Source organism: Pempheris klunzingeri, chromosome 6 (assembly GCF_042242105.1).
Source record: "Pempheris klunzingeri isolate RE-2024b chromosome 6, fPemKlu1.hap1, whole genome shotgun sequence".
NCBI classification, from domain to species: domain Eukaryota; kingdom Metazoa; phylum Chordata; class Actinopteri; order Acropomatiformes; family Pempheridae; genus Pempheris; species Pempheris klunzingeri.
The window spans coordinates 8,836,123-8,863,195 of record NC_092017.1 but is presented as its reverse complement, the minus strand read 5'-3'; the positions used below and the strand labels follow the sequence as shown (position 1 = coordinate 8,863,195).

General features: G+C 44.5%; 3 protein-coding genes across 8 annotated transcripts in view; all 3 read left to right on the top strand.

Annotated features, from left to right (window-relative positions):
* suco (SUN domain containing ossification factor) overlaps positions 1-5,176 on the top strand; it is a 37,658-nt gene extending 32,482 nt beyond the window's left edge. For 3 of the 4 annotated variants that reach the window (XM_070831667.1, XM_070831666.1, XM_070831663.1), the window contains 6 exons: positions 24-111; positions 234-338; positions 1,269-1,423; positions 1,751-1,842; positions 2,696-2,751; positions 3,364-5,176. In XM_070831667.1, coding sequence (XP_070687768.1) covers positions 24-111; positions 234-338; positions 1,269-1,423; positions 1,751-1,842; positions 2,696-2,751; positions 3,364-3,924 — 1,057 coding nt within the window. In that variant the 3' untranslated portion in view covers positions 3,925-5,176. The remainder of the gene's footprint in view (positions 1-23; positions 112-233; positions 339-1,268; positions 1,424-1,750; positions 1,843-2,695; positions 2,752-3,363) is intronic. The other variant, XM_070831665.1, reaches the window with a different exon arrangement.
* A 3,723-nt stretch (positions 5,177-8,899) lies between these two features.
* On the top strand, positions 8,900-14,952 carry mysm1 (Myb-like, SWIRM and MPN domains 1). Of its 2 annotated transcripts, none has more exons than XM_070832153.1 (19): positions 8,900-8,970; positions 9,062-9,132; positions 9,315-9,389; positions 9,485-9,569; positions 9,716-9,814; positions 10,007-10,547; positions 10,642-10,873; positions 10,957-11,087; positions 11,174-11,277; positions 11,378-11,455; positions 11,554-11,636; positions 11,725-11,779; positions 12,097-12,147; positions 12,382-12,456; positions 12,587-12,775; positions 12,860-12,992; positions 13,157-13,262; positions 13,413-13,470; positions 14,312-14,952. In XM_070832153.1, exons 1-19 carry the CDS (start codon positions 8,965-8,967, stop codon positions 14,678-14,680), a joined length of 2,541 nt encoding a protein of 846 aa, XP_070688254.1. In that variant the 5' UTR covers positions 8,900-8,964; the 3' UTR covers positions 14,681-14,952. The 2 variants fall into 2 exon arrangements, with proteins under 2 accessions (XP_070688254.1, XP_070688253.1); XM_070832152.1 differs by having other exon boundaries at positions 10,007-10,556.
* Positions 14,953-15,167: 215 nt separating this feature from the next.
* Positions 15,168-24,353, top strand: oma1 (OMA1 zinc metallopeptidase). Of its 2 annotated transcripts, none has more exons than XM_070832874.1 (8): positions 15,168-15,914; positions 17,426-17,651; positions 17,986-18,159; positions 18,467-18,574; positions 19,768-19,896; positions 20,163-20,237; positions 20,698-20,847; positions 22,812-24,353. In XM_070832874.1, exons 1-8 carry the CDS (start codon positions 15,529-15,531, stop codon positions 23,157-23,159), a joined length of 1,596 nt encoding a protein of 531 aa, XP_070688975.1. In that variant the 5' UTR covers positions 15,168-15,528; the 3' UTR covers positions 23,160-24,353. The 2 variants fall into 2 exon arrangements, with proteins under 2 accessions (XP_070688975.1, XP_070688974.1); XM_070832873.1 differs by having other exon boundaries at positions 17,423-17,651.
* The last annotated feature ends 2,720 nt before the right edge of the window (positions 24,354-27,073 follow it).

The window sequence follows — 27,073 nt, the reverse complement described above, 5'->3', positions numbered from 1 at the left end:
ATTTTTGCATTTGTGTTGCTCAGATACCGTAAACAGATGGAAGAGATGCAGAGAGCGTTCAATAAGACCATCATCAAACTGCAGAACACATCCCGCATTGCTGAAGAGCAGGTCAGTTTACTGTACATGAAGGCAATCAGAGCAAGAGAAGTTGAACCATGAACAGAAAATAGTCGTGTGTGTGTTTGTCTGATAGTATTGAGAGACAAATGAGAAACTCTTGTGCTTTTCAGGACCAGAAGCAGACCGATTCCATCCAGGTCCTGCAGAACCAGCTGGAGAACGTCACTAAACTGATGCTTAATCTGACCGCTACAGTCAGCCAGCTGCAGAGAGAGGTAACGTACCTGCACTGTTGATGGCTGCAACATTGCCTACTGCTTGTACAGTTTGTTGTGTTCGTTTTGAGAGCTGACTGATGTTCAGTTTAGCTATTTCATTTCTCTGAGGAAAATAATAATCTACACACGGGACGTCCCCGATGGTGTGGATTTGTTAACATGACAGGTTGTTTGAAGCACACCAACGATCAAACAGACTTTTCCTCTTCTCTGTTAAAGTTTAAGCTCTACCAGAGTCAAAGGTTTTCTGCTTGGATGCATAATGATCTCAGCAACAAGATGTTTGAAGTCTGAAATTGAACTAATCATGCAAGAAGGACAATTTGTGAAGTTAAACAGGTATATACTGAAAAGAACATGGAACAAATTATACTAATTATGGCAAATATGTGACTCATGTTTTAGTTCAAGAAACTGCTAACTGGGACATGAGACAAAAAAATCAACAAGCTAACCGTGCAGCAACATTTGGCCATCATGCAAAACACACAGTTCAATAGTGTCAAATATGTCTGTAGGTTATTTTCAGTCTGTCGACCCTTTAAAACATTTAACCTCATGTTCACTGGCTGATTTCAATGCCTGCCCGAGCAAACTTCCGTCCGTGAAGGTTCAAATGTTTAGGTTTTGCTGAAACCGTTTTAGAGAGGGGTACATTCAACTGTGTGGTCATTCTGGAGGATGTAGTTTGTGATGCTGATGAGCTGTACTGTGTTACTTTGGCAGGTGAATTTTCAATATCCCATTTATATCAATTAGGGTCGGCTAAGTAACAAGCACTCAATACTCACAAATCAATTATCAATTAATTCATTAATTTATACCTCTACGTCTTAAAGAAGGAAAAGATACTAATATGTATTTGCACAATAACATGTTGGTGAATGTATGAGATTTTGAGCATTTCATTGTTTGCGGTCTGTGCAGGTCTCTGACCGTCAGAGCTACCTGGTGGTCTCTCTGGTTCTGTGTCTGTCTCTGGGCCTCCTGCTGTGCCTGCAGTGCTGCCGCAGCTCCTCTCCCAAACCAAACACCACTGCTGTTGCCCTCCCCAAGAGCAACCACTACCCCAGCCCCAAGAGGTTTGTCACACACACACACACACACACACACACACACACACACACACACGCCGACCACGTATGAATAGGACATTTGCCTCTGTAGGCTTGGTTTTTAGTTATTTATAAGATCATTGTTCTGCCATTCTCAAAGCTGTCATTATGATCCCCTACACCCAGTTTTATGATGCGGCTTCTGAATAGAACATATTGGATCACTTCCTTCCCGCCCTTATTCTCTGCTTGCTCAATGCTTGTCACTCCTGTCCTGCCACTAACTGTAGGAAGCTCCAGCAGTGACAATGTAAACGTCTCTTTACAAATGTCAGTATCATTTTTCTTGTCAAGATGCTTCTCCTCCTATGACGACATGAGCCTGAGGCGCAGGGTGACCTGTCCACTCATTCGATCCAAGTCATTCCACTTGTCCTCTACAGAAGGTAAGAGCCCCTTCTCCCAAACAAGCACACGGTCACACTATGTACACGAGTGTCTCCTCAAACCTGCCTCCTCTGTTCTCCTTCTGTCCTATTTTGTTTCTCCCTCTGCCTTTGGTCATTGAGACATAAGCAACATTCAGCCTCGATACTACAGTTCATTGCAAACATCATGTTAACGCTACTGTAGATCTTTTCAGGCTAGTTGCATCAGACTGCTTGCAGCTCTTACCACATAGCTGTCCATAACCGAGCACTATCCAATCTGTCTTCATTCTTCCCTCTTTCCAACTCTCACCCTCTCTATATCTGTGCTGTTTCCTCTCACACATGTTGTCGGCTGATGCCTCCAGCAACAGAAACCCACTGGGAGAGGCTTATGCAAGGAATAAAAGAATAAAGTCTTTGACTCATGAAACCTAAAACTCCCCCTGCTGTTCATTATCCCTCAACTGTGTGTGTGTGTGTGTGTGTGTGTGTGTGAGAGAGAGAGAGAGAGAGAGAGAGTGTGTGTGTTTACCCTTGTGGCTGAGAGGCTGTCATTGCCAGCTTGTGTCCACATGCAGGCTTAAGGAGTATAATAATAGAGCATGATGCTTTGCTGGCTCATGGTAGACATTTGCAAGTAGTAATCGATAATACAATAACATGCATTTGGTGTGATTTTAGTTTTTTTTTAGTTTTAGTCAAATGACTTGTATTGTCCTCTTGATAGGCATGAAGCCATGATTAGAATATGAATTTTTGCTGTTGTAGCTTTAATAAAACTACTTGCAAGGTCACTTCATGCTTGTTACATGTATGTATTCCTGTTTCCCATTCCATCATTAACCTGGCCCCTCTCTCCCCTCCCCAGTAGGTCCAGATGACTTGTACATTGTAGAACCTCTAAGGTTTTCTCCAGAGAAAAAGGTACAGTGTCTGTTCCAACTGCTGCTGTTGGCTGTGACGGCCGTCGTACTTAACATGCTGTGTGTTTTCTGGTGTCAGTCAGTCTGTACGATAAGTGTGTTAGAGCAGATCATTACTTCTTCGTCAGTCACTGATTTCTGATCTCAGTGGAGTAGCCAAGATAAGTGAGCAGGTGAAGATTCAGCCCACTCCAAATCCCTGTTAACCACTTATTTGCTGACACTGTGGGCATATTTTCCGACTTTAAAAAGGCGCTTCAGTGCAATCAAAATTTAAAGCGCAGATACATCTCCTCTCCAGTGCACCGTGTTCTCGCACGGAAACGTGTGGTGAGGTGATAAAGCATCGTGTTCTGTGGGTTTTCATCACAGCACAGCATTGGAGTCAGTTATGAATACTTTGTTAGATAAACAGGTTTCATATTTGTTTGTTCCAAATCCCAGATTTCATCGTTCCCTATTAAACTTTCCCACCTTTCTTTGATCCATTTGTGTGACCCTAGTGTCTAGCACAAAAGTGGTTAATGCGTCTTTATATTATGAGATGGATCTTGGCTTTCACTGAATGTGTGTTTTAATCATTCGCTCCTCCTGTCTTGTGTCTTTCCTGTAGAAAAAGCGCTGCAAGACAAAATCGTTGGACAAAGTTGAGATTCTGAAGCCATCTGACTCCTCCGTTTCGCTCACAAACGGAGGGCCCAAGTGCAATGGCTTCCAACCATGCCTCCCCGCACCACCACCACCACCACCGCCCCCTCCTCCTCCTCTCCCACCTCCTCCGCCCCCCCTGCCGCCCCCTTCCTCCACAGAGGAGGTGTCATCACTGCCCACATGCATCTCCAAGGAGCTCCCGTCAGAGACCAGCAGCTGTGGCTCGTCCACCCACTCTGAGGAGTCCTACACAAGCCGCCTCCCCCCTCCCTCTCCCATCTTCCCCCCCACAGGTCTGTGCAACGGACACGGCCTGCCTTTCCCCCTCCAGCATCCTCCCACCAAGTTCCGCCAGGAGAAGCGCTCGATGAAGAGGCGGAAGTCACGGCAGACCGAGCTGCAGTTCCCAGCTATGTCAAAGGGGGGTGTTGGTTCTCTGCCCAGCCTGCAGCAGCTTATGAAGGGAAACAAGGAGATTAATGTCGGGACCATCGGGGTGACCGCCGTCACCGGACACGTCTGAATACTCACACTTTTACACAACCTTCACACTATAAGGTAGCAGACTTGTTTAGTAAGGAGGGTGAGGTCTTACTGCATCCCAAAGAACCACATTTCCCATGAGCACTTAGGCGCACCGTGGAACTGAAGTGGGTACGGCATCAGTAGCTCAACATCATCCAGTCCTTATCCACTCCTGTCGAAGACCTGTTTACGGTTACGTGCCTTTATATCTGTTCTAGACCTTTTAATGCTAAAAACATGAAATTTAAAGAGTTGTTGATACGGACGAAGAGAGACACAGTGGTGGGGAGTGAAACATTGGTACAAGTCAAATCCATTGAAGTGTGTTCAGGATGTTTTTTTCTACTGGATAAGCACATTGTCCCACGACAGTTGAGCACCAGTGAGCTTTTATCCCCACTCATAGCACAGTGAGGAGAGGCGCTGGCCTCAACTCTACGTTCCTTCACCTTTGGGAACATAAAGAAGTATTAGGCTGCTCTTTTGGATGAAATGGGTCGTTATGAGAGAACCACAGAGCATGACAAACTGCTTCTCTTATCCTTCTTTCTTTCTGTCTTCCATTGCCATCATTTTATCCATTCTGCAGGCGTTTGTATGGGACCAGAGTGCTTCTTTCATTGTACACCAGACTCTCCGTTTCTCCTCCTCTGTCTCTGTCAGCCTGTTGCAAACCAACCTTCAGAGCTGAATGAAGAACATCGTTTTGCATTGAGTGAATGGGTTTGTCCTCTCAGTTTAGCGTCTCGTTTAACCTCGTATAACAAATACAATCACAGCAGTGTGTTTATCCTACCAGTTCACAATGAAGTGCTCTACGAACTGTTCCCCACTAAGTTAGCTTGGGCTGGGCCTGAAAAGCTGGTTCGCTCACCAAGCAAAGAGAAGCTGCACTGTTCCAGTAGATATTGTGACTGTGAGGAAGGCAAAATGTGTTGAGACAGGCTGGAGGCAAGCAATGAGGCTTTTACTGTCTTGTTCTATTATCTGTCATTATTTATTTCATCCATAACTGAGCCATGCTGCTCTTATAGTTGCCGGCGTGGTTTCTTTCAGTTATTCTCACAATCTATTCAGGGTACAGTGTACTGTAGGAGCACGTTGGGTGGCAAAGCTGAATGTTTACACTTCCCGTCTCACACTCTCTCACACTCTCTCACACACACACACACACACACACACACACACACACACACACACACACACACACACACACACACACACACACACACACACACACACACACACAACCTACTGGGACCTTGCAGCTGAGCCTGACAGGCCAGTTTTATTTATCTATTTATTTATTTAAATGATAGCAGATTTTTCTAAGCTAGGCACTGGCCTGTCAGTCTCCCAGTCCTGCAGGGTCACAGTAGTTCATCCCCGTGAGAATGTTCCATAGAAATATTACAGCGCAGCACACTGGGCTGTACTTACACATGGCTCACCACAGACTTCTCTTCTCTTTTTTTAAAAATATTTTCTAACATTGTATCCTAAGCTCTGATATTATAATACGTTACTCTGTTTGCCTCAGCCTGAAGTAAATACGATAGCAGTCACATGTCCTGCTGCAGCTTAACTATCTGATAACAGAGAGTATTTAGAAAACTACAGGCTTCATAGGATCATCACGCTGCTGCTGTTGTATGTTCAGAGCTGCTGGGTAGTTGGAAGTAGTGGAGAGGACTAAACTGAGTGTCTGTTATTGTCCGACCTTCTGTGTCCTGTGTGTGTTTCAGCATCTTTGCTGGATCACTCAGTAACTGATTTTAACTCACCCTGTTGATGATTTCATGACTGACTTGCGTCAGCATTCACTTTAATGTTAAAACACTGTAGTGAGTTGCAGATGTTATTAAGGGGGTACACCTGTTGGGGTTGTTTTTAAATGATAACATTTAAATACATGTTTTTCTTTATTTATGGAGTTTCTGACTGGCTTCGTGCGGTTGGACTTGTCCACATTTTGACAGAGACGGAGAATTTTCTCGTAACGCTGCTCTCCCAAGAGGGCGTCATTACCTCTTCTGACCAGCTTCTACAGCCCATCTTTCTCTTTACATATCTGTATCCACCGAGGTCACCTCTGACCCTCATTGCACGACTTTCTGTGACTGTGAAGAAAAGTTTTAACATGCCTGCTTTTATTAACCACTCTGAACTTATTCCCATTAGGAGCTTGAAATGCTTTATCAGTCTGCATGTCCGCTCTCCTGCCTAGCTGATCTTTCTCTGCATCCTCACGCTCGCTGTACACTCAGTCTTGTATTCACTTGTCATTGCTCTTTGACTTTATGTGTTCACCCCACCCTGAATGATAGTTGTGGTTTGTGCGGAGAAGGATTTGAATTGTTGTTGAATAAAGGGAACGCAGCAAAGATGGATATGATTTAGAACACTATTAATGTGATTCTGTATGTTCCACAAGCCGAGCAGATCATTGTTTCTTTTTTACCCTTTTTGAATGTGTATGATCTTATGTTGTGTGTGTGTGTGTGTGTGTGTGTGTGTGTGTGTGTGTGTGTGTGTGTGTGTGTAAACCTGTATGCATGTGAGGATTTTTTTTATTTTTATTTTTTGTCGATCTCATGTATGTGTGTGAGTCTGTGTTATGAGAAAGACTACTTTGGATCTACTTATCCCATAACACAGCGCATAGGGAGAATGCCCTCAGAGAGAAATTCTAGGAGCCCAGTGTGCACTTTGTATAACTCCTTATGCCTTTTTTGTTTTTCTACCTTATATGTCAAGTGCTATCTTTTCTTTTTCTCTCTCTCCCTCTCTCTCTCTCTCTCTCTCTCTCTCTCCCTGTCTTTCTCTCTGTGATTACTCTGAAGAGCTGCACAGTACTTTTGAGCAGGAGTGAGTTACTACAAAACTTGTAGTGCCATTAGAAACTGTGAATTTCTAAATAAAACCTTTTTTTGTTGTCTTTCACCTCGTCTTTGGCTTTGATTGTAGGTGACTTCATGTTCAGCCACTGTGTGGATTATTGTTGTCAATCTTTAATCAATGAATCTTTAATTCTTCTACCCGAGTACAACCACAAAGCAGGCTTTAGAAAGCTTAAATGGGTGAATAAAATGAAATGAATGAGAGTAGTTTTGGTGTATGTGTTAGGCTTATTCATTACGCTGCTTTCAAGTGCTCTCGGAAATGTTACTACAGTGATATTCCAGCAACTGGAATCACAAACAAATGTTGGTGGTGCAACAAAAGTCAGTGACATTTTTCCTGTTAACAATCGGTCTGACCTTCTGTGTGGAGTGTATTTGTCATTTTGGACTTTCATTCGAAACAGTTTGTGTGTTTCGCAAATGCATAAAGTTGGCAGGATAAAATCAGTTTTCATTGTAGAGTAGATGGCAAAGCTGAACAATGAATAAACAGGACAGGACACAGCTGCCACAGGGTGGAACGAATCTGTTACTACACAGGACAGGAAAAGTCCCTCTCAAACAGAGCATATCTTGAAAGGACATTGATAAAACACTTGAAGCATCTTATGCTAACTCTTGGAGGAGACGGTCCTCCGAGAGATGCCCTGGTGTGATACATGTCACCGTCATAGATGAGATTAGCTCATTAATTCATCAGTCCATCTGCTTATCCAGCAGCATGTGTAGGTAATCCCAGGAGGCAGGAAGCTGTGTGGGGGTTTTCCTTCACTCTGCGGCCCAACTCTCTCCAAACAATCTCAGCTGGGTTTGGGTCAGATGATTGTGGAGACCAGGTCATCTGACGCAGCTCTCTCACCGCATCACTCTCCTTCTCAGCCCTCACACAGCCTGGAGGTGTGTTTGGGCTCATTGTCCTGCTGAAAACCAAATGATGGTCCCTCAAAGCACAAACCAGATGGGATGGCATATCGCTGCAGAATGCTGTGGTAGCCATGCTGGTCAAGTGTGCCTTGAATTTTGAATAAATCACCAGCAGAGCCCCCCCACACCATCACACCTCCTCCTCCTCCATGCTTCACGGTGGGAACCACACCGAAGAAACCATCCGCTCAGTTTTTCTGTGCCTCACAGAGACGTGGTGGTGAAACCAAAAATGTTACATTTGGACTCATCAGACCAAAGCACAGATTTCCACTGGTCTAATGTCCATTCCCTGTGTTTCTTGGCCCAAACAGTTCTCCTCTTCTTCTTGTTTTGCCTCAGTTGTGGGTTCTTTGCATCAATTCGACCATGAAGGCCTCATTCACCAGTCTCCTCCGAACAGCTGATGTTGAGATGTGTTTGCCCTGTCTCCTGCAGCCCACGGCAAGACCCAACAGAGGATTTCAGTAGGTTGTAACATGTCTAACACAGACAGTCTCCTGCTGTGTGGTTGTGTGCTATGTGTGTGAAAGGGAAACCGATGTCCGGACCTGATTCTCCAGGAATTGTCCTGAGTTTATATGAGAAAATGACTTAGGTAAGTGTTTTGTATTTCCTGTTTTATTGTGGCGTTCAACTTAAAATCAGACTCACCTGAACGCCTCAGAGGGCCGTGGTAGGGGGGATACTTGTCTGGTTTCTTTGTTTTCCAGCACTGCTGCCCTACTCAGTCATGCAGGAGTATCACCATCATAGGCTGTTAAAGTAAAGTCGTGGTACATCCCACCACAGGGCGGCGCTGTGAGCGGAGCTGAACAGTATTTCCCTGCAGGTCGCCCTCTCCTCTCCGATGTTTACGTTTATCCAACAACATGGAGGACGAGGTGGATATTGATATCGAGGGAGACGAGTTTGATAGCAGTATTAGGTGAGACTGACCGCTGTTTCCGATTAATTAACACTTATATCCGTTTGCTGGTCCTCTGCGCTGTAGTCCAGGCCAGTTTGCGGAGACCTGCTTGTAGTTTCCAGCCCCGCAGTGCAGACTACAGTATAGCTGCCCTGAGTGTCACAGGGAGCATAGCATCGACTTCTTCTCTCTCTGTTGCAGCGAGCTGGACGGAGGAGGAGGAGGAGGAGGAGGAGGAAGAGGAGGAGGAGGTTTGGTCCAGGATCCGTTCATACAGTCTGCGTGGAGGAGCAGCGCTGGGATGCTGGTATGAGTCCGTGCTGCTGACTCACCCTCGGGTGGCTCCTGTTGGTGCCTGTGTTGACTCCCTGTGTCTGTGTGTCTGTGTGTCTGTGCAGCCGTGGGAGCTGGACAGCTCCATCAGCCCGGAGAACAGAGAGGTGATCGAGAGGATGCTGCTGGAGGAACAGTATCCTTTCACTGACCTCAAATATACATCACACAACTTTGGACACATAGAAACATAATCAGCTGTAGGAAATGGTTTCCATAAAATGCTGAATGTTTTTATACTGTGCAGTATGTTTGTTCAGCTGCACAGCTTGGACAACACACTTCATAGAGTCTGTTGGGCCTGAACCATGCTTGTAGATACTACTTGACAGGTGAGGAGGTTCATAATCACATTTGGGGAAGTGATGCCAACAACAAGCCCAAAGCGAACAAGTAAGTCAGCTCCTCCACCAGCGTTCACAGCAGAGTCCACTCACTCCCTGTGTTGTCTGCGTGACATGTCGCACTGCTATCTGTTGGATATTCAGGTCTCCAGCCAAAACCTCGACTTCGGTCTCAAGCTCCTCCTCTCGCTGGTCCAAAGAGGAGAAAGACCTGTTTGAGGAAGGACTGGTAAGCTTCCCTTGTCAGTCATTTGCTGTGGGCTAATGCTACTAATTGCTCCTATGTTGTGCCGCCCCTCTACAGATTTAACTGCTGTGGCATATCAGGCACTTTGTGAATGTTTTATCCAAAATGCTTGGTGTGTTTTACTGCAGGCTCAGTTTGGTCGAAGGTGGACTAAGATCGCCAAGTTGGTGGGCAGTCGTTCTGTTCTTCAGGTCAAGAGCTATGCCAGGCAGTATTTCAAGCACAAGGTGAGGCTGGTGTTTACTCTCTCTATGTTATGCTACTACCCTGAGCAGCACACAGGCTGTAGGACAAGTACGGGACAAGTGTCCTACAGTTAAACTTGTGCTTTCCTCATTATTCAAATTCTTTCACATCCAGAAGGCATTCCTCAGGGGCGGGGGAATAATAATCTCTTTCATCATCTGTACATGTTACAGGCTAAATCAGAACTCAGAGCTGCAGCTCCCTCTGCAGGTCCTGTGCTCCACGTACAATCCCCTCAGCCCGCTTCCAGTCACGCATCCACTCTGGCAAACACCGTCCGCATAGAGAAGCTGTCTGATGAAGAGGATGAGGAGGTAGACATCACCGATGACCTGAGTGAAGAGGGAGACGGCAATGATAAACTTCAGGATGTGCTTAGAACTGAGTTCCACGAGCCAGAGCAGCTAAAAGGCAACAAGATCCTGCCAGACGATCCCTCAGAAGAGCATGAAGAGGCAGGTGTGACTGAGACAAAGGACCAACCCATCCACACTTCACTGTCTCCACAAAGCCATCAGCCCTCCCTCCTTAGCTCAGGGAAGGCTGGAGTGACTGGACTAGGCGAGGAAGCCAATGAGAGAACATCGCTCCCTCCAAAAAGTCTTCAGGCGGGAGCACAGACAGAATCAGAGTCGGTGACTGATGAAAATGGAGGCCAGAGTTCCCAGTGTGGGAGCTCAGCACAGACTGTTCAGCTGGAAGATGCCTGTAGTGGTGGCACAGGTGAGTCTGCTGTTTTTATGTAAAGCCACCTTAACATGACGTCCCCTCTCTCTGTGGTTACACTGTGGTTGTATTTGCCGCACAGATTCTGCTGATAAGACTGAGCAGAATCTAACTGATAGACCAGAGGAAGACCAGGAGGAAGAGGAGGAGGTGGAAGACGAGGAGGAGCTTAAGGCCCCTGAGCAGGAAGTAGAGGTAGACATGGAGACCATCACTGGGGATGAGAAACAAGCTATCCCAGAGTTCTTTGAGGGACGTCCGTCCAAGACACCTGAACGATACCTTAAGATCCGAAACTACATCCTGGATCAATGGTAAAACTTCATACATGTTCCGTAACTTCTTTCACCACATTTCTTCATAAGGAGTAGTTAGACGTTTATTTTTTGTTAACCAGGTTGAAGAGTAAGCCCAAATACCTGAACAAGACGTCAGTCCGCCCTGGACTGAAGAACTGCGGAGACGTCAACTGCATTGGGAGAATACACACCTACCTGGAGCTCATTGGAGCCATCAACTTCAACTGCGGTAACTCCACTAAGCCTTTGACAGCAATTCCTCTGCTAAAAATCTGGCTTCCCTTTTCATTTGCAGCTCTGTCTCTTCTCTCATAGAGCAAGCGGTTTATAATCGCCCAAAGGTGGTGGACCGCTCCAAGCACAAAGAGGCCAAAGATGTGCTTGAGGCCTACCAGCTGGCCCAGAGACTGCAGAGCATGGTAGGTACCCATAAACCCCTAATGAGACACCCGGCCTCATGCATCTAATCTATGAGTTTGCTGGACCTTGAGCTAACTGCTGATTGGCTGCACGTTGTAGCGGACCAGGAAGCGGCGTGTGCGGGACATATGGGGAAACTGGTGTGACTCCAAAGACTTGGAGGGACAGACATATGAGGTTTGGAGACCCTCAGACACACATACACTGCAGTAGCAAGTACTTATCACTTCACATTAGTGTCTTCACTGATCCTGTGTCGGTGGTGTTTTCATCAGCATCTCAGTGCTGAGGAGCTCGCTCTGCGCAGAGAGGAGATGAAGAGGCAGCCAAAACCCTGCAAGACCTCCAGATTCAAAGGGTGAGAATGACGGATTCACACAGCATGTGCTGAACTCCCAACAGCCTTATATTTAAAAAAAGTACTTATGGTCTCCTTCCTTCTGCAGGTCTTTTGATCCCTTTCAGTTGATTCCCTGCAAGTCTTTTGGAGAGGATGTACAGGTCAGTGGCCATTTATCCCATCATTCAGCCTTCAGTATTGCAGTGTATCTAGTGAGAGTTTTTCTTATTAATCTGATGTTTTGTTCCCATGACCTCTGTAACAGTTGAAAATAAGAGGGCACAGCCAGTTTTACCACAATTTCACTGTGTTTTCACTGTCATTAAGATTTAACCTTCCTGTATCTCTAGCATTGACTACTGTATCAACCAGTGTGGGCCTGATGGTTTTAATTGTATTTAGTTTGAATTATTGTGATTATCAGTTTCTTTTTAACTTCAACAAGTGTTGAAAGCTCATCTTTTCCGTGCTCTTCCAGGAACCATTCCGGGTTGTTGTGTGTGCAGAGACTCTCCTCATAATGGACATGGTATGCTGCACACAAAACCACACACGCTGAATGTACTTTCTGTTGTTGTATCACACTGACATGTTAAGAGTCAGTCATCTTGAAGAAAGTTCCACCGTGAGAGCTGTAAGACAAACCTGTAAATGATTCACTGTTTTTATTATGTTACAATCTCAAACTAAATGTCAAATGTATCCTGTTATCCATTTGTTATCATTAATTGTATTCTAATGATCGAATTTGTTGCGATTGCAGCATGCCCACGTGTCGCGGGGGGAAGTCATCGGCCTGCTAGGGGGTACTTTCAATGAGGAAAAGAAAGTATTAAAGGTAGGAAAATTAGATAAAAACAACAATGCAGACAATGAGGATTGAGATTTTGTTACTATATTCAGTGTTTATTTACTACATACAGTGTTTTGAAATATGTGTTTAGTAACAGTTTTGTGCATGTGTGCAGATCTGTGCAGCAGAGCCATGCAACAGTGTGAGTACAGGTTTGCAGTGTGAGATGGACCCCGTGTCTCAGACACAGGCCTGTGACGTGCTTTCCTCCCTGGGCTTCAGCGTGGTGGGCTGGTACCACTCGCATCCGTCCTTCCACCCCAACCCTTCAGTACGGGACATAAACACACAGGACCAGTTCCAGGTGAAATGAATGGACAAGAGAAGTCATGCTGGAGTTAGTCTTTGCGAGTGTGTGATCTGATTCCCTTTGGCCTGATTGTTCCAGAGTTATTTCTCACGCGGTGGAGCCCCCTTCATCGGGATGATAGTGAGCCCATATGACCCAGCCAATCGCTCCCCCCACTCCCAAACTACCTGCTTGTTGGTGAAAGAGAGCCAAGAGCCTTCAGGCCCACAGAGTATGTTAAACACACACACACACACACACACACACACACACACACGTTTTGGTTGAGATCAAGAGGCTTTGAAATCAAGCTGACAATGTAGGTCAGTGATTTCAGCACACAGCAGCGCAGTTGATCCTCTGGCTGAGTGTCTCTGTCTCTCTGTTCCTCCCCAGAGCTGCCCTACAGATTCGACTTCCTGTCATCACAAGACATTCCAGACTGGGAGCAGACGTTCAGGAGAGCTCAGTGGATCATCCACAAATACTGTCAAACACCCGGGTGAGTGAGAATCAAGAGTGTAGCAGTCTTCCTGACACATATGGTCTAATGCTGTTCATGCCTTTCTGGGACTTAGAGGAGTTTGTCTTGTCTGTAAAGTTTAATGGTGGAGGATCTGAATTGCTCTTTTTTCTGCTCTGCTCTGGATAGGAGTGTGCAGATGGACAGATTTTTCCGGAAAGACTCCCATCTCACGTGTCTGGAGAAGGTCTGTCCACACAGTCGGTCCCTCTTTCCATTTGCATATCCTGGGGCAAGTTGTTCAGAAGTAATCTGATTGGATTTTGGCTACAGGATGGGATCAAATCTTGAACACTGATTGTTCAAAAGAAAAGAAGGGATGTTGAAATTGACATAGATCATGTAATCCAGGTTTGTTTTTTGATCTGGATCAAGCGTCCAGTGTGTGTTATTTAAAGCATATTAATAATTATAAAAGTATATTTTCCAGACCTCAGCAAAAGTCTAGATTTTTAGAAACAAAATGTAATCATTTTGCACTAGATTTATGTAAAAGTTACCATGACAAAGACATTACGCCAGCTGGTAAGCCTTTCACTACAATAAATAAATACATAAAACAATAAAGATTTGGTCCCCATAACATAATCCCCCCCAACAGCTTTCAATATGAAATTTTAATTTTACCTTAAAATACTTAAAATACTTGTTCTTAATTCCAGTTTTGTCTTCTGTCTCTCTAAAAACTCTTATAGTGACTCCATGCTGGCTGTTCTACCGACTGTTATTCACATAGGTAGTAGCCTACATTGTGATATGTAGTCCCATGTAGAGCACTGGTTTTCTGCACTGGTGTGGAAAAGTTTGTATCCAGGCCAATGTTGCTGTGAAAATCGGCATGAAAATAAAGATGGATTGGCTGTTTTTGGGTAACAGATCATTGGAGCTCAAAATCCGGATCATTCTTATCTAGATGAAACGTTTTGAACAACTGGGCCCTAGTTGCCAATGGATTCATTAACTAATTTACCTCTGCTGCTCCTGTTTCATTGTTTCTATCTAATTTCACTTGTGCCCCCTCCCTTTAGATGCTGTCGTCTCTGGCCAGGTACCTGGAGCCCCTCCCAGATGAGGAGGGAGACCCCTTCCTCACTCAGATCCAGGCCCTTTTCCAATCAGAATTTATTGCCAAGCAGCAGCCGACGGACCTGGAAGAGGGAGACTCTTTTAATGTCTCATCCAGACCGGTGGACTCCGATGACCTCGCTTTTGATCAGCTGATCAGTGAGGAGAGCGCCCAGGAGGGAGGAGGAGACTCTGATCCAGATGCTGGCAGAGCTTCAGATAGCGGTGTACAGCCCCTCACACAGAGCACACACACAACCTCAGAGACTAACAGCAGCGCAGTGTTACATCTGGGCTCTGTGCTGTCCACTGAACATGACTATTTACTGTGATGGACCATATATCTGACTGCACTTGTACTTACTGCATTATTCAAAAAAGTATAAACTTTTATGTAAATAAGATAGGGTTTTGTATCAGTATTACCAACATACTTATTTAGTTGTTTTTTTTTATTATTTTAGCCTTTTAACCAAAAACCTAATACAGCTGTGTTTATGTGTGTATGTGTGAGAGAGAGAGAGAGAGAGAGAGTGAATGAGCATTTCATTTTCTCAGTTCTGCAGGTTTCTTTAAGAACACGAAAATAAAATTGTATTTTAAATGTCGTGTTCGTGTTTAATATTGTTATGTTGTGTGTGTGTGTGTGTGTTTGCAATGATAAGCTTGATGTGAGAGGTGATTTTATCCCACGGCGACATGCTAACTCTGCGCCCGGAACCTTCTTTGCGGAGTTGTTTCTAAGGGGAGCATTTTGGAAGAAGGAGCGTCAAACTGCTCAAACCTCAAATAGAAGTTCCCCTCAGTTTGCGAGAAGTTTTGACGTTTCGCGTCGCCAGAGGCAGAGATTTGGAGTCAGCGAGTTTATGAGTTATAAACCAAACTTTTAGGACAGATGTCAACATTTGAGTTTACGGCTGCTGGACGGTGGTAACCAAGGTTACTAGTAGCTAGCGTCTGCTGGCCGCAATGACATTGACAGGTGAGCACAGTTATGACCCTGCGATATTAAATTAAGTTAGGTTAAGTTTTAAGAAGTAACTTTTAACGTCGTATGGCAGACACACATTAATATGAGGAACTCCTGCCCTTGTAGATAATAGTCGGCTGTGTTGGCTCCGTCCGCTGGACAGTCAGTCTGAGGAGAGAAAGAGGAAGAGCTGCGTTAGCAGCGAGGACAATGTCTTTACTCTGTGTCCGTCTGCTCAGGAGCAGCCGCTTCTGTTCCCTCTCTGGACACTTAACACGAAACCTCCAGTTTTCAGCTGGACGTCCTCTGAAGAAGACACACTCTGTGTCCTCTCAGGTCTGCCGCCATAGAACAACAAAATGTCTTCACTTTAGAGCCTCTGCTCCTGCGGGCCCCCCTCTCTTCTTCTGTAGCAATGGGAGGACGGTGTGTGTCCAGGCCGGTCCCAAAACCACTTCACCCCCGCACTGCAGCCCCGTGCTGACACAGTGCGGACACCCCTTCCACACCTCCGGCCCTGTGAGGGCTGTGCCTGCTCCTCTCATATGGATGGTGCTCAAACCTCTGCAGAAGATCGCTGCCATAATACTGGGCAGGTAGGAGACACAGCAGAGCTTCACCATGAAACACAAAGTGGCTGATTAATGTTGATTCATGTGAACACTTAATATGTTGCATGCTCGGTACATAAATGATAAAACAAGTTGAGTGCAAACAGAAACTCAGGCAAATATTTTTGTATTAAATGTACACGTCAATTGAGAAATGTGTTAATTGCTTTAGTACACAGTATTATTTAATTACATATGTTATTATATTTGTCTAATGTTTTAATTAAATAATGAATGCATTCTTAATCGTTTTGACAATTGCTATCAACAATTATATTAATTGTGTCATTTAAATAAGAACAAATGAATTACCTTACAAATTATTGCCATGTTTCTGTTAATTAAATGTCTAATTAACTCGGTTAAAGTATCTCCTTTCATTACTATAATGTGTGCACATGTAGGGACCCTTTTTTCCTCATGGTAAACTGAGCACCGCTCTCATCAACTCCTTTTGGCCACAGGAGTTTGTGAATGGGCTCCTTTCTCATCAGAGACTCAATGCTTTTGATATTTTTTTCAACTTTTAGTCTTAATAGAATTTAAATTTCTACCCACTTGTTTTATTTAATCGAACTGAATATATTATTTCTCTTTAACCACTTCCCCATCCTGTGCCTGTAACTCTACTCAGCTAACCCTAAGCTTTTGTCGCTGTAGCTGTTGCTGTTTTTACCTGTTGTGTCAACCTAGTCAAACTACCTATTATGTTTTTTACACTATGTGTCATGTACTTAAAATCATGACTAAAATCTCCAGTCTGAGTCTCTAATGGTTAGTGAGATTATTTGTCCATTCACAAACTGTATGAATTTGTCTTGATAGTGAAGCAGCAGATAGGAAATGGGCATGACATGCAACAAAAGTCAGCTGCTGGAATTGAACCGACGATGGTTGTGACCATGTGGCATGTGCTGTAGCCATTCAGCTCCACACATGAGGCTTGATGAGGTCTACATCAGCAAGGCGTCATTAGTTTATTTATTTTTCTTATGGGCCAGTGAACTGAATATTGAAACATCTTCACCCCCCTCCTCCTCTAATCATGAATCTTGCAGTATACTTTAGTCACTGAAGTCTTGGCCTATTTGTCTACTTACATTTTTGACTTCCTCTGGGCATACACACCTTAGCTTACCTTAGCATTTTGTGCACAGTACATTGTTGTGAACATATTTTCTGCGTGTTTTGATGCTGCTTTCTTGGCCAGACCTATCCTGAAAAAGGCATCATTGATCTCGTGGGTCTGCCTGGATTCCTACATTTCTAATTGAAACTTTTGCTGTGGATTTCCCTACCTGTGGATTTTCCCTACTTGCCTTCTCTACTTTCCTCTGAATTTGAAGTATGCAAACTTTCCAGACATGAAAGGAGCTTCTTTTTTTCATTCTTTTCTGCTGTAAGGCAGTATGTGATTTTTGACTTGACTGTATGAGGCTTTCAGAGCTACATAAACAGATATCTGAGACCTTGTGGCTTTGCTCTGTGCACAGGAGTATAAGGAAATGGTGGGTGGCTCTACCACCCAACCGCAGACAACTCATGTGCAAATGGGCTTGGCAGCGCCGCTGGCATCTGGCAGCAGGTGGAGGCGTTGCCACGGTGATTCTAGCCCTCCTTCTCCTGACCCACCTTGATGAGTCCCCAGTGACGGGACGGACCCGCCTGCTGGTGTTCAGCAGAGAGAACTACATGGAGCTGGCAGCTGTGACTTCAGAAGCGGTGAGAAAATAGGGGGGTGTGTGTGTGTTAAAGGATGAAATTATAAATTGTCCATTTTACACACACTTAAGAAAATCAGTGAGATTAAATCCGGGATGACAAGTAAGATGACATTTAGTAAAATGGGGAGGGGGAGAAAAATTAATAAGAGGAGAAATTTAGCAAATGAAATTGTCCCCAAAAATATAAGTGTGTGTGTGTGTGTGTGTGTGTGTGTGTGTGTGTGTGTGTGTGTGTGTGTGTGTGTGTGTGTGTGTGCGCGCGCGCGCGCGCGCGCGCGCGCGCGCGCGCGCGTGTGTGCGTGCATGTGCGCATGTGCATGTGCTTGCTGCAGTACATGGAGGAGTTTGCGGAGCTGCTGGTTCCAGTCACTGACCCTCGTCACCAGGTGGTGGAGCGGGTGGTGCAGCACCTGGCACAAAGAAACAAGGACATCCCTGAAGTGTCTGATGTCACCTGGAGCGTCCATGTGGTGCAAAGTCCCAACGTCAACGCCTTTGTCCTGCCGGTCAGTAAAAGAAAGACAAGATGCAGAATTACAGGTTATAGCATCTGTACAGCCATATGTTAGGATGTCCTAGAGTAACAAGAGCGTGTCTTTACATCTGTGTGTCCTATAAAGTATCCTTGCAAAGTTACAGTATATTTTGATTGTGTTTAATTCCTGTTCACATGAAAATGGCTCAGACAGTAAAATATGATTAGATATAAATGAGTAGTTCCTAGTGATTATTTACTGTATGTTGCTCGGATGACTAAGTGGCTGTGACAAACACCATATGGCTCAGGTTTGGGTCGTATTTTCCTTTACGTAGAACGGCAAAGTGTTCATGTTTACGGGGATGCTGGACACTGTGGCAGATGTTCACCAGCTCACCATTGTCCTGGGACATGAGATGGCTCATGCTTTATTGGGACACTCTGTAAGTACATCACCCTCTGTAGAGTTTATAATTGTGGTATTGTGGTTAGTAGCTGTGATTATATCCCCTTATATCATCGTATTATTTACAGGGACACTGGGAGCCACTTCATTTAGTCACTTTATTTTTCAATCATATCTTATCAAGAGTTTGCTCCGAAACAGCAGTTTGCACCTTGAAACACATTGATAATCAGCTTGGTGACATTTTGTTCCTACGGTCTTTCTCAGAATTATCTCATGTGCATTGATTAATTAATCATTCATTCATTCAATCATGCAAGCTGCAGCTGTATGAGGGGGTGAAATGGCACAACAGATGCAGAAAACGGGAAAACCTGTTAAGATCTGCATTTGAGATGCTTAGTCGATAGTAGCTGAACCTGCTGTGCTTGAGGATGAGTCATTGAAAACACTTAATGTGCAAATAATGTTCAAGAATAAAGTTTAGTCATCTAGAGGCCCTTGGCACACAAAGTAGAAGTTACAGCTGGAAGTCGTCCAAGTCTCTCCCACACAAGGATGTAAAATATGTATGTGGACCTGTGCATCATGAACTGAGATCTCTTGACTACTCATCAACAGGCCCCCACTCTGTCTCAGTAGTATAGTAATGGATCAAGTGACATCAGTTGCAGCGATGTTGCATCAGCCAGTGATAAAGGCTCACTGACAGTCACGTCTTAACACTCAGTAATCCTGTCTGTGTTATGATGACCAAAGTCCTGTGGACCTAGTGCACTGTCGTTCATTATTAATTATCCACAGATGGCTGTTTTTACTCAGGCTGTAAAAGCCCATTCTTCTTGTTCTAAAAAAGTGTCTAATGAAGTTGCGGGTATTTCAAGACTTTAAATGTCCTCGGAGGAAATGCTTGAAAGAGATTTTAATTAGATGAAGGGAATGAGCATCGATGGGCTTGGTATTACCCACTAGGTGCGCTCTGTTGGATCGGCTGTTAAAACCTCTAAATCTGTTACAGAGAAAAAGTTCCACTAAAATAGATGGGAACAATCAATATGTTCCTGCAGCCTTGTTCACCTCCCAAAAACTTTTTATCTCTATTTTTTTCCTTCATATCCCGTCCTCTGCTTTTTTTTTTTTTACCCCAATGCTTTACTTTCTTAATTCCTTCCTGCTGTCCCCTGTCACCTCCTCCTTGTCACCCCTCATCCCTCTGCTCTCCTCCCCCAGGCAGAACAGGCCAGTCTGTCTCATGTCATGGACCTCCTGTCCCTTATTCTGCTGACAGCCATCTGGGCCGTGTGTCCTCGAGACAGCCTGGCACTGCTGGGACAGTGGGTACAGGACAAGCTTTCCCAGGTGAGACTCGCTCCATCATGGCACCATTATACACTATATAACAATTTGCTTATTGTCCTCAATTTAAGAAACAGAAATGTCCACACTTTGACACACAATATCAACTTACAGGGTAACAACACTGTTTTACTGTGATATTATAGTGCCACCGTTATAGTCTGAAGTCTGAAAATTAGAGGGCATGTCATGGACTTTTGATAAAGGAAATGAGTATTAATTTTAGAGTTTGTATAACCTCATAATTACACCATTTGTCTCTCCCTCAGTTGATATTCAGCCGTCCCTACAGTAGGAAACTGGAGGCTGAGGCAGATCGAGTCGGATTACAGTTGGCTGCTAAGGTATCGCCATCTTAAAGGAGCACTTCCCACATTATACTCTAAGTTCACTTGTCACAAGGAGTACCACACAGCCAGACAAAACTGTTAAAATGTTTCAAAAATGTGTTGTCACTCTGTGTTTCCGCTTGGACTTAACACTCAAACTTTATACTATACTAAGATCATTGGTGCATTTTAGGGGTCGTGTTTCATGATTACGGAATTGTTTAAAACCTTTTTGCTCTTTAGGGTAATCACACAAATGTAACATTGCAAAATAATGCTCTTGTAATGTAGCCACTGCTGTCAAATCTTGTAAGATCTCTGCAGGGCACTAGGGGGCAATGTTGTCAAAGTAAACAAAGCTAAGATGAGTCCATAAGGATTTTCATCTCAGCACATGACAGAAGGAAGCCACGTTGTATGTATGTGTGTGTGTGTGTGTGTTTCTGATTCCAATGGGTGCATGTGTCCTTTCCAGGCATGTGCAGATGTGCGGGCAGGCCCAGTATTCTGGCAGCAAATGGAAATCAGAGACCAGCTGAAAGGAGAGCCCACCCTCCCTGAGTGGCTGTCCACACACCCGTCGCATAGGAACAGATTCACTCAGCTGGACCGCCTCATACCACAGGTACAGACACACACAATAATGATTCCCTGCTCACTCCAAGTAACAGTGTGTGTAACTCTTAAGTTATTGAAGTAAATACATTCCTGCTCGGGCGTCTGACTAAATTAAAAGACTCTTTCATTACTGTATAAGGAGAGAGCCCTACACCTGTCTGTTGTTTAGGAGGAACAGTGCAGCTTTGGGAGCTGCTGGAAGGAGTCTTAATGGAACTAATGAAGAGTCTGGAGAGATGTATATCCTCCTGCAGACATGTGGCGAGGAGGGTAGAGAGGAAGAGCAGACTAAGGAAGGAGGAAAAAAAAGATGCAAGGTTTTAGGAAGACAGGAAAAACATTTTGCCACACAGGGGCTGGGATGCCTGCTTAACTAAATGTCTTGAAGGCTTTGAGTTGAGGACCTGAAAAAAAAAAAAACAGCTCCACAGTAGCAGCTCGATCTCACAGGCTCACACACTGTGCCGGCAACTGTGGCAAGACAATCAATGGTATCTTAAGGCTGGAAGGAAATCAACAAGCAGTTAAGACAGCAACTTCTACGGAGAGCGTCAGCATCCACAATCATTACGTCTTACGTGTGTGTGTGTGTGTGTGTGTGTGTGTGTGTGTGTGTTTGTGCCTGGGGCGGGGTAGAGAGAGTGATGTACCATGTATTAGGCAGCAGCAGATTTAACCTTGAGCGTGAGTTGGATTATTGGTACACAGTCAGATGCTCCAAGCACCAACGACGAACAGATGGGTAAACCACTAATTGTCCATCAGGTGCTTGTGTCATTGAGTGTGTGCATGTTCTCTGTGTGTGTGTGTGTGTGTGTGTGTGTGTGTGTGTGCGCATGTGTGTGTGTGTCTCTGTGTGTGTGTGTGATATGTATGTGCCTGTGTATCATATCATCGCTGCATGGTAGATTGACCTCTAGCTGCAGTCGTTGTTGAGGCCAGCCTGCAGCCACAGGCAGTGAAGTGATGAAGACTGTTGTTCGGGGGATTCATTGTTCTGCTGTGTGTGTGTGTGTGTGTGTGTGTGTGTTTGCTGAGAAAACTCTCTGGTATCTCTAATAGCCTCCCCACACCAAACTGTTCGATCCAGCATAGCAGCACGTATGAGCCAGCTAACAGCTGAGCTCAGTCGGGGGAAAGTGATGCATAATGTGATGTTTTTAACCTTGTGAGGGGTGACAGCATCAAGCTACTTAACCTGACTCCTCTGAGGGCACTCCGCCTCCACTAGTGCGCTCATCATCCTTAAGCAAAGCGCATTAAGTCCACTGGTAGCATGAGAGGGAGAGCCTGTTGAGTGGGAAGCCAAGTGCATGTATGTACTCAGAGTCTTGTCGGTGATTCTAAGCGAGAGAATAATGAGTTTGGTGTTTGTGTGTGGGTGTGTGAGACAGACAGAAAATGTCTCTAACTGCTGAGAAGATGTCATAGTTAATTCCTACCAGCTCAGTTTACCCAACCTGTATGAGGTTGATTTAAAGGAGAGGGGTTGCATCTTTATAGTATTTTTAGCAATGCTGCAGCACGGCTCTCTGGATGACAATGTCAGTCTGCCTGTTGGCCTGTGGTCCAGACTGAAATATCTCAGGATGGATTGAGATAAAACTTTGTACAAAAGTTCATTTCCCCCTGTTTTTTTTCTCAGTATCTTTTGTCTGTCTTTGTCTCTTGCCCCTCACATCTTTTCTCATCTACCTCGTGTTGCAGTCATTTCAGTTCACAGCTGCATTTTGATGAAACATTTATCTACTTCAAATCAAAGAGAGCAAGTAAATGTTTTCTTCTTCTAATACACAGCAAATCAAAACAACAAACGGCTCACCACCTCACAAATAAAGACATTTATCATCTGCCTTATCATAGTCCTCTTTGTACGTGTAGTTAATGAGCATCTTGTTTGAAGTTGTAAGTCAGTCCATGTTTGCCTACGAGTGTGGTTTACTCTCCGTTCTTCACTCCGTCTCTGTCCAGGCTCTGGAGTTGAGGGAGAGCTGTGTCTGCCCTGCTCTTCCTGCTACTGACCCTCGTATCGTCTTCTCCAAGAGTGTCCGCGTGTTGCTGGAAAACGCTAAGGACCAAGGGAGGTTGGGGCCAGAAGCGGCACGCAAGCCCCACCTGCCCCACAGCCTGGCCTTAAGCCCCACTGGACTGCCTGCAGCTCTGCTTGCCCAAACTGCCCCTCTTCCTTCCCTGCTAAATGTGGACGAAGAAAGCAAAGGCCCAGTCCCATTCGTAGCTTCCGAGTCATCTGTAGCAGCCCCTGTTCCTGCTCCTGCTGAGGTGGACGGATCCCAGCACGTGGCTCAGAGCACCAGCTGACGGGGGTGTTAAATCCTTTTCACAGACTGGCTATTTGGATGAGTGAATGAGTGAGTTAGGGATTGGTATGTTGGCCAGCTAGCATATTTACTGAGCTATTAAGTGCTGCTACCAGACTGTTTTCATTGTCTATTGTATTTCAGAGCCCCTGGATGCACAGGACCGCTTAATGTAAGGTGGAGATCGGGGTGGTGGCGTGAAGTGGCTGGGGGGTCATTTTGAATTTGGAGAAAATTGGTGGAAAAAGTCAACAAAAATAAATAGTAAAAGAAAAACATATTTCAAGGACCTCCAAAAATGTCCCTTTACTGCTAACACCGTGCTGACTGAACGTGTGAGAATGTTAACCATGCCCGGTGACTGCAAAGATGCCACATTAATTAGATAAGGCCGAACGGGGAAATGCTAAATGAATCTTCGTAAAGCTTCCATACGTTGCGAGATTAATATGTGCATTATTCATCGACACGCGGCAACAGACGAGAGTAAGCACTTTGCGTGTGCGTGTTATAGGTTTCAACCATGGCAGGCAGAGGACATCTATATTCTCATTATGACTACTGCATTCTCATGCCGCACACACAGCACTTTATGCATTCTCTAGCCTGAGGGACTTAATGGTGTAAATTTATGCCGGGTTGTTTGCAGGTTTTAAAACACTGCCTTCTGCACAGGAATGCCAATATCCACCGTCAAGCTTTGAGAAATCTTTCATGGGATTTTTTAAAATCTTACTTAACGAGTGAAGTTGACTGAGAAAACATTCTTATTTACAGCAACTGCCTGCGGGAGCAGTTGCACAATGAAGGTGGAAGGGCAGTTATGGTTCATATCTTGGTAATCTTTTGTGCGCGTGTGTGCTGAAACAAAGCAGCACACTTGGTTAAACTATGAAATCTAAAAACTACTACTGTGTTTTTTATTTGTGTCATGCATTTCATGTGGCAGGCCTGTATCAGCTTACAAAACGTCAGTCAGCAGTCTTGTGCATATGCTGGCTGAAGCTTTATTTTACTGCAAACAGGGTAGGTCTATATTTGACTATGTGCCTATATTGGAGTAGATGACCAGTGATAGGGTTTGTATAAAAGTGTGTGATACAAAAAGCCAAGGGAATATTGGTTTTTGCATATCAATAACTCAGCAGGAAAATGCTCTGTTTGCAACTGGCAGGCAAAATAATAAAAATATTGGGAAGAGGAAAAAAAAAAGGTGTCGTTTTGGCATTTTTTTCATCTGAAGATCAATTTAAACTGAAATGAATCAAAAATGTACATTTGCCAGCAACAAAAATGAGGATCGTGGAGATGCATGCACTGTGTGCTTGGATGTGTGAGAGGGGGAATCATCAGTCTGAGGCATTGCACAGGAACTTTAAAACCGTCCCATTGTCACACCAACCAATTAGCAGTGGGTGAAAGATGAGAGGAGATATAGACAGAGTTGCTGGCAGTTTCCTCTGAAGTGTGTGTGTGTGTGTGTGTGTGTGTGTGTGTGTGTGTGTGTGTGTGTGTGTGTGTGTGTGTGTGTGTGTGTGTGTGTGTGTGTGTGTGTGTGTGTGTGTGTGTGTGTGTGTGTGTGTGTGTGTGTGTGTGTGAGAGAGAGATAGTCCTTGCTGGCCTCTCACAGCTGATCAGACAGACGTAACATTTGGAAATCTCATATACAAGATTACACCAAGCCAGTTGTAATCAAATGAAAGCTCCTAGAATTCCCATCAGTCCGCTTCATTGCAGTGCTTTTGTAACGCCTGCCAACTGTTACAAATTCTTGCCTCTTGAGTGCAGGATCAATCTGTATCTATAGCTCTCTAATAAAGACCACTAGAGCAACGTCCAAGCTTCTTTTTAAGCATGGACCTGCTCGCTTTCTGAGAGATGTCTCAAGGTGTTGCTCTTCCTGGTCACACACAGATTTGACCTTTTTTTCCCAGGATTTTTGGATCCACAGGTCTCATTCATTCGAATGGAGTCTTCCTGTTTCCTGGTCGCATTGTTGTGAACACACTGAAGCATCTGGGTGCAGCTCCCTCACCACTCAGAGAGAAATTGGAACATGAGCAGGCAACAGATGACACACTCACACCCAGAGGTAATTGTAATGAGCGTGATACAATACACACACACTGCGCTGAGTAATTGTAGCCTACTGCTGGAGTCTAAACAATAAAGCGACAGAGAGCTTAATCAAGGAAAACAAAGAGACAGCAGTCAGATGGATTGAAAGGACAGAAATAGGAAACAAAGTGGAACCGTAGGGATAGACAGGAGAGAAGAAAAGATTTATTTCAGGTGTGTGAAAGAGCCTCATTTTGCTGTTATTTACATTTAAATCAAACTTTTGATGTTTAACATTTTAGCTCAAATGTTAGATGTGAAAGTCCTACTGTATTCTGCATGGTTTCTCTGTGTTCACATGCGTAGCCTTGGGCAGATAAGAGCTGTTCCTCAAAGTGAGTTAGAAATCAGATGTCTGCTTTATGTCTGTAAATTCACCTCAAGTCTAAGATTGTTTTGTGGTTGTATATTCTTCCGCCCACGAGAGACATGAGACTGCGTCTGAGACCTCCGACAAACTGCTTGCAGGTATTTGAAGGTATTGACAAGCAGTGTTGAAAAGTAGAAGAAGGCACAGAAAAGGCAGCACACCCACAACAGAGCAAACTGAATGCACCATAGATGGCAAACTCAAGATGCTGTTTCTCCAACAAAAACACTCCCAGAGAGAGTCGGGGCAGTGAGAGAGCAACACAACACATCTGCTGTGTAGGTGGCTGAATAATGTCCCAGAATGCAGTCTGGCTACCCTTTGACCTCCCTGTGGAGTGCTGCTCGAAGTGGCTCATCCACAGTTCCGTTTCTTGGATCTGCCCCAACACACGCACGCACGCGGACACACATCCGCATGCATCAGCTGGTTGTGGTGTGCAGAGGGAATGTGTGCGGTGATGGAAATGTGTTCGTGTGGTTGTGGTAAAAGTTGCCGTGTCCTTCCGCTGTGCATTAATTATGCATGTGGCATGTGGGTGTCTGATTGAAATGAATATTTTACTGCTTTTAATCACTGCCATTGCCAGAGTGATGGAGCATCTGGCTGTGTTACCTGGGTAATTAAAGATGCTGTCTCACACACGCACACATGCAAGTCTCAGAGGTTGTGTCTGCAGTATGAGACAGAAGTACTCCAGAGGCTTACTAATGAGTCCGAATTAGATTTGGAATGTTTTAAAGCAATGGGGCCCATGGAAAAAAAAAAAGAAAAGAAATTCTTTTCTGCTTTTGTCTAACTTTGATTAGCAAAAAGCTTTTCAAACAGGCCAGGGGACAATGGGAAACCTCTTTCAGCTGATGTGGCATGAGTGTTGCGCTAAGTGAGCCTCAGCTTCCAGTATATTGTTACAATAGTGTCTTTAATCATATTGAACCATTAGTCTAAACATTGAATGAACTGTCCTAAATTTAAAATATGTAAATACATATTGACCCTGCTGTGGAGATGGAAATTAGATTCACCTGCCACTGTTAGGTCCATCTTCTTTCTCTATTAAATGATGCCTTTCTGTTGTCAAGGAACCTGTCAAGGAGTATTTTGCTCCCAAGTTTCAATTTGTCACTTCCTGTGCAACGAGAAGCTTTCTCCCCACTGAACAAACCTGGCACCAAAATGTTATTTTTAGCAAATAGGGCAAAATTGTGGCGCTCGGGAAGGCTGGGGTTGTTCTTATTTGGAACATAAAAGCCATGTCTAGTTCAGCTGTAACGTGAGCTAATGTTGGAGCTAATTTCTACATTAGTAAGACAGTAAGCACGGAGCTAGCTGGAGTGACTCATGCTTCACTCAGTAAAAGCTTACTTTTTTTTTTAATTAATTCAGAAATTAACCATAAAGGCAAATTGACCTCCACTTTTAAATCT

Coding starts and splice junctions, on each gene's coding strand:
- mysm1 (XM_070832152.1), top strand. Junction 9,390..9,484: donor AACAAGCCCAAAGCGAACAA/GTAAGTCAGCTC, acceptor TTGGATATTCAG/GTCTCCAGCCAAAACCTCGA. Junction 11,456..11,553: donor TGGAGGGACAGACATATGAG/GTTTGGAGACCC, acceptor TGTTTTCATCAG/CATCTCAGTGCTGAGGAGCT.
- oma1 (XM_070832873.1), top strand. CDS start 15,529: ATGTCTTTACTCTGTGTCCGTCTGCTCAGGAGCAGCCGCTTCTGTTCC. Junction 17,652..17,985: donor CAGCTGTGACTTCAGAAGCG/GTGAGAAAATAG, acceptor TGCTTGCTGCAG/TACATGGAGGAGTTTGCGGA. Junction 18,160..18,466: donor TCAACGCCTTTGTCCTGCCG/GTCAGTAAAAGA, acceptor TCCTTTACGTAG/AACGGCAAAGTGTTCATGTT.